At 33.9% G+C, this 8848-nt stretch overlaps 1 protein-coding gene across 1 annotated transcript in view; it reads left to right on the forward strand.

The window, feature by feature from the left end:
* TTC29 (tetratricopeptide repeat domain 29) overlaps positions 1-8848 on the forward strand; it is a 108848-nt gene that overhangs the window by 94035 nt on the left and 5965 nt on the right. Inside the window, exon 10 of the mRNA XM_015600686.1 lies at positions 4709-4832. Within this exon, the coding sequence (XP_015456172.1) occupies positions 4709-4832 (124 nt within the window). The remainder of the gene's footprint in view (positions 1-4708; positions 4833-8848) is intronic.

Here is an 8848-nt window from a genome sequence, read left to right on the forward strand (position 1 = left end):
TGTTGGTGGTTATGGACAGGCACTCAGGGGAGTATAATCCTTAGCATATTTTTTTCACCATTTGTGCAAAATAACTCTAGAGACAGATGTTTCAAAAACAAAAATTCTATACATGTAGATGACATCACCTGGATATCTGAGAAGCCTTATTAAATCAAGCCCACTAATTACTAGAAACACTCTGATATAAATTTTGTGGTCATTTTTAGACAATTTCTCTTCAAGGGCTTGGTGTTCTTTGATATGTGCACACACGCACGCGCGCACACACACACACACACGTACATATATCCCTTTCGTAGTCCTAAACTGTCCTCAGATTAGCAGCAACATGCAAAAGAAATGGAGCACAACCAAAATAGAGGAAATTATGCTAGTGGCAGCTGAGAAATAAATCAAGCTGCATATGAAGCTTAGTATCACTTCTAAATCTCTTTTTCCCAACCTGTGCAATTGCACAAGTCTCACTAATGGTAGCCCTATCTCTATAAATATATTTTATCTCTTTAGAGGAAATGGAAGAGGAAGCCATGTCAATGCCATCAGCTGAGCATGCACTGAAAGGTGAATAAGCTTTAAGACTGGAAGCTTCTAAAACAGTTATAAGAATTTATACTGTGGCTTCAATTGAAAAACACACCACATAGGATTTAGTCATATAGAGTTGCCCATTTGGTTATTCTAGACCTGGCATTAGCATTACTGAGGAAGGTTTTAATAGTGCACAGGGTTTGTTATTTTTGTTGTTGGTCTGAATAATATTAAACAGCATAATAGAAAATAAGCATTTACGATTTTTTTTCCTACTTGGAATACTAGTGAAAAAAGAATTGATATTCTAAAATAAAAACAATTGCCAATGACACAGCTATGAAAGCCAGACTTATAGTTCATAAAAGAAAGAGAGAGTTGAGAAATTACCAAGCAAACATTACTATTACGTGTAGACAGACAATTTGAGTAAATACAAACGAGGGAAAGCCCCAATTTTCCTTACAGCATTTTTTGGCCTCATTTACTGAAATAACTAATTTACCAAAATGTCACAGCTTTACAAGATAATCAGGATGACTTTTTAAAAGAATATTGGGTTGCAGGGAGAGGGTAGGGAATCACTAAAATGAGAATTATTCAAAACATATTGGTCACTATTAGCATGGTTTTATTCCTTACCAATTGTAAATTTTCTTGCAAACTTGAGTTAAATTATTTCCTAGAAAACTTTTCACAGTGGCCATCTTTAAATCAATCAGTAGCAAATTTCAAGTGTGCAAATTACCTTTCTGTTATAGCTGAAAATTAATTTCTTCTTGCTTGAGAGAAATGACATGCCCTAGTAATTTTCATATATTCTTTAAAATGGAACATCCAGGCTTTGATGCAAAATTTCCTAAAAATGACCCCTAAAATACATCAAAACATTTCTATTAATTCATGAAATTAAGAATAGCTTTTTACATTTTCTCCTGTCACTGATTCCATTTGCCTTATTACTTTCATCTGTGGCCCACAAACTTGGTGGCACAATCAACAAACCCCTTAGTGGCTGTTTCATCTCTGCTCTATTTGATTTTTTCTCTCTGAGTAAATGATTAAGTTTTCATGCATTGGTTCAACCAAAATCTATGTTCACTCAACCACATCCTTTATTGATTACTTCTACTGCAAACAGTAGGCCAAGTGTGATATACATAATTGGACAGTTGTCAGGGGATGTGGGTGTTAACAGTCCTGTTTTCCCAGTTGGAAACTGGAATCACCTTGATACACAAATATTCTGCACTGTTTCATTCTCATTCTTTGGACCGAGGAGTCCTGTTCCTCAGAATATATGTTTTTAACTCTCTAAGGTCTGGTTGAATGAATTTAATGATTATACCATATAATATGCTGTTCCAGTTGCACCTGTGCACTGCATATAGAAAACTGGAATTAATATTTGTCTAACATTTTAACCTTGTCCTTTAACTCACACAAATAATTTGTAGCTTTTCTGTAAGAAAATATTTGATTCTTTCCCTTCCAAAGAAAGACTGGCTTCTAAATCTATTGCTAACTTTTAAATTTGGAAATCCTTTAAGCGACGTATAATATTTATACTTCAGATGCTATATTAGCAGCTTTGCTGGCTATAGAACTGTACATTCATTGTGTGGAGCATATAATTTATAATAGACTTTTTCTGTAACATTATTTGTTAGAGTGCGTTCCAGATAATTTTAGATCTCTGTTGCTCCTTTGGGAGAAAAACAATTCGACTCGCCCAGCAATAGTTTTATTTATACTATTTCGTATTTCTTATTCACTGAACTTGCTTCTTTTGTTTGTTTGTTGGTGTGTGTTGTGATTTAACAATCCTCAGCAGGCCAAACTTAATCCAAAACGGACTTCCATCAAAAATAAATCCGCTTTTAGGAACATAAATAAGCTTCAGTGAGCCCATTTTAGCTAAATAAAAATAATCATTTTTCCCTAAGATTTTAAAGTGACATGCAAAAAAGTCTCTACTTTTTTTCTTAGTTCATCATTTGTTTTTATTATTACAGTCTAAGAAAGAGCTTGGAGAGTTAACATCAATTTGATAAAACATTTTAGTCCTAGAAATTTACAAGTTGGCTCAAAATTCTAAGCAGCGTAATGTTTTATTTATTAATATTTTTTATACTCGAGCTCTCTCAACACCATTTTATTTGTTCCACAGAACAAATATTTAAATTACCATAAAGAGCGCACTTCTTGTAGTATTTTTACTCCATATCTGCATTTGAAATATTCTGCAAACTATTCATAATTTTTTTGGAGAATTCAGCTATTCCTAATTGTGAAAGAAAATTATTCATAATTTTGTTATGAAAAAGTGAGAAAATCATCAAAGCAATATTAACTCTGGGAATGTGAAATTCTGTTCTATTTCTGATAGATAGATCATTCTTTTACCAATAAGAAAGGAAAAAAAACTGTATTTGCTAGTACCTGATACTCAGGTAAACAAAAAGGATTAGTTTTTTGACTCTTCCCTCTGCAAAGTAGACACCAGGACTTATGTGCCTATCTGCCTTGCAGAGTGTCCATTCAAATTATGGCGTTTTATTCATTGCATAATGAAATACTTTCAAAAAGTAATGCTTAGCTAAATTGACTTCTCTTTTTGACTGGTGGTAGATAATATCAAGTGCAAAGGCATAGATATGAGAGCTTTTCACTTCACTGAGAGGTAGTAATAATACTAGCTGCCATTTGTTGAATCTCTACTATGTGCCAGGCTCTACATATATGTACTTTTTCATCTCACAACACTTTATGGCCATTTTAAAATGAGGAAACTAAAGTCGAGAAAGAATGCAGATGTGCACAAAGTTATTTACCTAACAGGCCAAGCTGGGATTTGAGCCTAGATCTTTCTAATATTCGCCATAGCGCACTGTGACTTGAAAGCACTCTAACTTAATTTTACAAACATACCACTGCTTATCTATGAAAATGAATGCTGTCCTCGTCAAATCTTGGAAAGTTATGCAAGTCAATACCTCTAATCTTGCCACTACCTGTTTAAAATTAACCTTCTTTGAAATGCTTTCTGACCTGATGACGTATCCATTTGAAAGACCCCCATAGCAGCACATCATTGTTTGAAAGGTGGGTTCGATTTTTGGAAACAGCCAAAAGGATTTAGTCACACGCGTGATACTCTCTAGGGGTAACTCCATTCTGGGAACAAAATCGATTAAATTACTTATGAATGCTTTATAGTAACACTACACTATGAAGGCATTTCTTAAAGAGGGATTACAAAAATGCCCTCAGCTTTATCATTAGGTGACACATGAGTTAAGGTATGCCATAGTAGTAAATGAAATTGCCCCTTGTAAGCATATAGTAGAGGAAAGAGGATGGCCTTGGACAGACTCTGGAAAGAGCCAGCTTTGGGTGAGCAGAAACCTCAGTCTCAGTACCTGACCCCCAGACAAACAAATAATTGTTTTTAGTATAAGTATATTACAAACGTTGCATGGAGAAACTCTATGCTCTTTAGCAGCCACTCCCCAGGCGCCACCCCTGCCCAGCCTCTGGAAATCACTATCCTACTTTCTGTCCCTATGGATTTGCCTATTCTGGATATGTTATGTAAATGAAATCATGCAATACGCAGCCATTTGTGACTGGTTTCTTTAACTTCAAGGTTTATCCATATTATAGCATGTATCAGTACTTCATTCCTTTTTTTGGCTAAATAATATTCCATTGTGTGGATATGCCACATCTTGTTTATCCATCGCCAACTGATAGACTTTTGGGTTGTGTTCCACTTTTTGGCTGTTAAGAATAATGCTGCTGTGAACATGCATGTACGAGTTTTCACGTGGACGCATTTTCATTTTTCTTGGGTGTCTATGTAGGAGTGGAATAGCTGGGTCTATGGCCGCTGTGTGTTACAGTTTGCGAGGAATGGCCAAGTTGTTTTTCTGAGCTGCTGCTTCAGTTTACATTTCCACTGGCAGTGCATGTAGGTTTAAAGGTTTAAATTTTAACTTACTATATATTCTCTCAAAAACAAGTGACATATTTCTTAAATTTGATATTTCGCTTTCAATTTGGTTATCCTGATACCCATCTTGTACTTTCCAAAGCAAAGACACAAACTATCTTCTCTTCACTATGACATGAAGTGAAACGATACTCCAATTTTTTCCTATCTTCTTTATTTTAGCCAAGGAGAAATGACAGAAGCAATTAAATACTTGAAAAAAGTTGTGAAAATTTCACAAAACAATTTTCAGTGGCTAGATGTTGTGAGAGCAAGTACGATGCTTGGTGACATCTACAATAAAAAAGTGAGTATATGTGTTTCTTGCTTATAGGATGAAATGTACAGAATTTTAGAATTCTATACCTATTTGATCCTCACTTTCCCATATGTTATGCAGAACAGCCCCAGGACTGCAAGACTTAGTGACCACACAAGGCAGTGACTGGAAAGAGAAATGCCTCTTTCTTCCTCTTCTTCTAGAACCCTAGTGCCATCTTGGGCACAGTCACCACAAGCCGCTAGCACTGATTCATAGCTTTACAGCCAGTACAGTTTCTCATTTCAGATTTGAAGAGCAATTAAAATATTTAAGTTCAAAGGGACTTCTTTATGACAGTTGGCTCTTTCCTTTTGACAATGACAGTCATGTCTCTTGCTCCAAATTCTTGTTTTATTAATCCAGCTGTGAGGGATTTATTAATCTCTCAGGAGAAAAAAAAAAGACAATCCCGAGAGCAATTCTGAAGGCAATATGTAATTCTAACAACAAATTGGTTATGTGAAAGAAGAGAGAAAAAAGAGAAAAAAGTCTAAAATGAAAGTATCTTATTCGAGAGGCCATTACTAGTGAAATACATTGATTGTAATAGATTTTTGATTTATTTTCTCCTGACTTTATCTTTTATCACCTAGATTCTCCTTTAGCAATTGTATGAAAGAGGTTTGTTTCTCTAGTTATAATTGCTATCTTGATCATGATAGGATCTATTATTTTTAAGGGTAGTTATATTCTCAAACTATGTTTATACACATTGTCTTAACCTTTTTGAGAGGCCATTTATGTAGTGACTAAAAGCACTAGATCTAAGACCAGACTGCTTAGGTTAAAAGCCCAGCTCTTTCACTTACAAAATCTGTGGCCTGGGACAAGTTAAGTACCTTCTAAGCACCTCAGTTTTCTCACCTCATAAGGTTGTTGTGAGTATTGAATTAATGCATATTAAGCACTTAAAATAGAGACTGGTGGTAGAAATAAATGCCATCGATGTAAGTGGTAGCTATTGCTACTCTACACCCTTACATGATATCATACAATTTCCTTTCTCTCGAGGCTCAGAAGGTTTATGTAACCTACCCCAGGTCTCCAAGCTTCTAGGTAGCTGTGATATTCAAACCCATACCCTTATGTGCCATATAATTAATTTTGATGATTTCAGAATTATTTAGACCTCTTTTTAAGGAAAGAGAATTTTAAATTAGTTTGAGTAGGTGAAACAAAATAATATTATTATAAGGCCACAATTATAATACAAACCCGTATTTGGAAAAATATTGGAGTTACTGTTTTTTCTAATTACTATAGTATTATTATACTTAGAGTTAACACATCTTTAAAATATCTTGTATCTTAGATAAATTCTATGTAGTAAAATAATCCTTTTACTACATGACACTGAAAGATGGGCCACCCATCCCACCCTCCTCCTATAATCTTTTGATGGACTGTTAACTGAAAATATATAATATAAAGTGGTCAAATGAGAATGTTTGAGGGAAAATATGTATACTGTTTATGAGATTGCTCATTCCCTAATAAGATCAGAGAATAATCACATAGTTAAAACAATGGTAATTTCAATCCTAAAATAGTAGGGAAAAATGTGTAAGAAATGATTCTCCCTTAGTACTAAGAAAACACTCAATTATTTAAGCTTGCTCACTGGATAGAGTGACATTTTTGACACCTAAAAGGATCTGGTAAGAATCAGAATCATGCATGAGAATTCTACACTATAGTGTAATAATACTAGCTTTGTTTCAAGGTCTTTGATGCCATCAAGATCCTGTCCTGAAATTGTCCACCAAATGGTTATCAGTGTTATTTATAACATTAAACAAAGTTGGCTCTTTTAATAAGATGTATTTATGAAGTACATAATTCATTTGTATATTCTCAAACTCAAATTTAAGATTGCTAGGATTAATTACCGGAATCTTCTGAATTTTATAATAGGATAGGGATTATCTGAAACGAACTATGAATGGCTGGACAGAACCTTTGGAGAGGAGATTAAATTTAGGTGTTAAACTCTTAAAAAATTAAAAATGTGAAAATCTAATGCGCATTAATGAACTCTCTTTCCAAAAAGGTATGTATAAAAATGCTTGCATCTGAGAATAATTAATGTTGTATTCCCTTAATAGTTTTTTAAACTAGAGAAATTTATGTTGATACCAGTTTTATGGCAGTTGTGTGTCTACAGATTGGACACTAGGAACAATTTAAACAACATGATTACCTAATTATGACGCTTTTATTTTAGGGGTAAAAAAGCACTTGTTAAATAAGATCTAATAAAACTTTTAGGCATATGAACACTTCCACTAGCAGTGAGCTCGTCTACATGACTGTAAACTTGGTCACCGTTGAATTCCCACTGCCTGGCACAGGGCTTGGCACACAGTAGTTGCCCAATGAACAAATGGATGAATGAAGGGGTTTGTTTTAATGTAAATGAAATAATACAGAAAAATAATTTGGGAAATTCAAATATATGTTCTTTTATTTATGGTCCCTAATTTTTCTGAGATTCTCACCTAAAACAATAATTTAGCCCAAAGTTCAGAATTGTAACTACAACAATAATTAGGTATTTATACTTCCCTTTTTAAAAATAGAAATGTTTGGTTAGTCATATGTTTTTATCTATTTTGTCCTATATCTTTGATGTCTAACAGGACAATCTATAATTACGAGTTTTATTTTCATGTTCAATATTTTTATTTTTTTCTCAATCATACAGTTTACTTAATTGACATACAATTATCTTTGATACAGTTCTATTTTTTCTGACTAATTAATCTTATGCTCATATATTCTGTTTTATACTTTGAAATAAGAGAAAGAATTGTTCACCTCAACAAACAAAAACTATTATTAATGTACTACAGAGGGACTGTTTAAATTAGCAAATTTAATTAGAACGAACCATTTGAACAAACGGCTCATTAAACTATACTTGTGGGTGTATAACATAGTGTTATATGCGCTGCTTGCATATATAGAATAATTGTCACATAGCCCTTTTCCTCCCTTTCCTCACCTTGCCAGCAACTTCTCTATTCAATCAATTTGACTGTTCTCTAATCACCATGATTATACAGAGGTACATGAAGTTGAGTACGCATGTTACCTATACTGGCGTATGGTATAAAGCTGTTTCTATGGTGTTTTTATTTCCAATTCCTTCATAAAATATTGTGAGAAAATGACTTGAAAATTCATAATAAAATATTCTCTCTTATAAGAGATTCTTTTCAAAAGCATGTGCATGTATGTTTTTGTTTGTGTGTATGAGAGAGAGAGAGATTAGAAGAAAGAGAGACAGGAGGAGGGAGAGGATAGAGGAGCGGAGGGGAGGAAGGAGGGGTGGGAGAGGGAGAGGATGAAGCCCAAAATGTTACGTTAGTGAAGAAAGGAAATCTCGTTCCCTAGAGTCTTTACAAGTATAGCTCAATCCTAAGAATAATACCCTCCTTTGAGGAAGAATGTTTAATGAGGATTTTCAGAAGACTTGGGGGAGGCAGAAGATAGTCTTTTCTCTGAGACACAATTTCATTATTTATAAAATAAAAATATTTCCTCATAGGGTCTTATAAAAGCTAATGACATATATGGAGTACTTAGCACTGGCCTTGACACTTCATAAGAGTAACAGGAGCATTATTTATTTGTGGACAGTACTTTTAGGAGGGGAGGTGAGGGTGACCAAAAACCAAACCAAAACAAAATAAAACAAAATATTAAATTTTTGCAACTTAAAATGTTACAAAGAACTTGGAGAAGAGATAGACATTCAAATGATCATTTGAGTTATGCTAGTCCTATCAAGATCGTATTTAAAAAAAATCTTGACATGCACACATGGGAAAAGACTAATAATGAAATCAGTAGATACATCTATTTTCACTGGTCATTGATTAAACAGGGTGGCTGAAAATAACCTCTTGCTGCAACTGAAAACTAAAGCTGGTTAAAAATATTTCATCAGGTAAATCTGATGCTACAAGTAAGAAAATTCTATCCAAATCAATGTGAAT

The sequence above is a fragment of the Pteropus alecto genome, unplaced genomic scaffold (assembly GCF_000325575.1).
Source record: "Pteropus alecto unplaced genomic scaffold, ASM32557v1 scaffold50, whole genome shotgun sequence".
Lineage (NCBI taxonomy): Eukaryota > Metazoa > Chordata > Mammalia > Chiroptera > Pteropodidae > Pteropus > Pteropus alecto.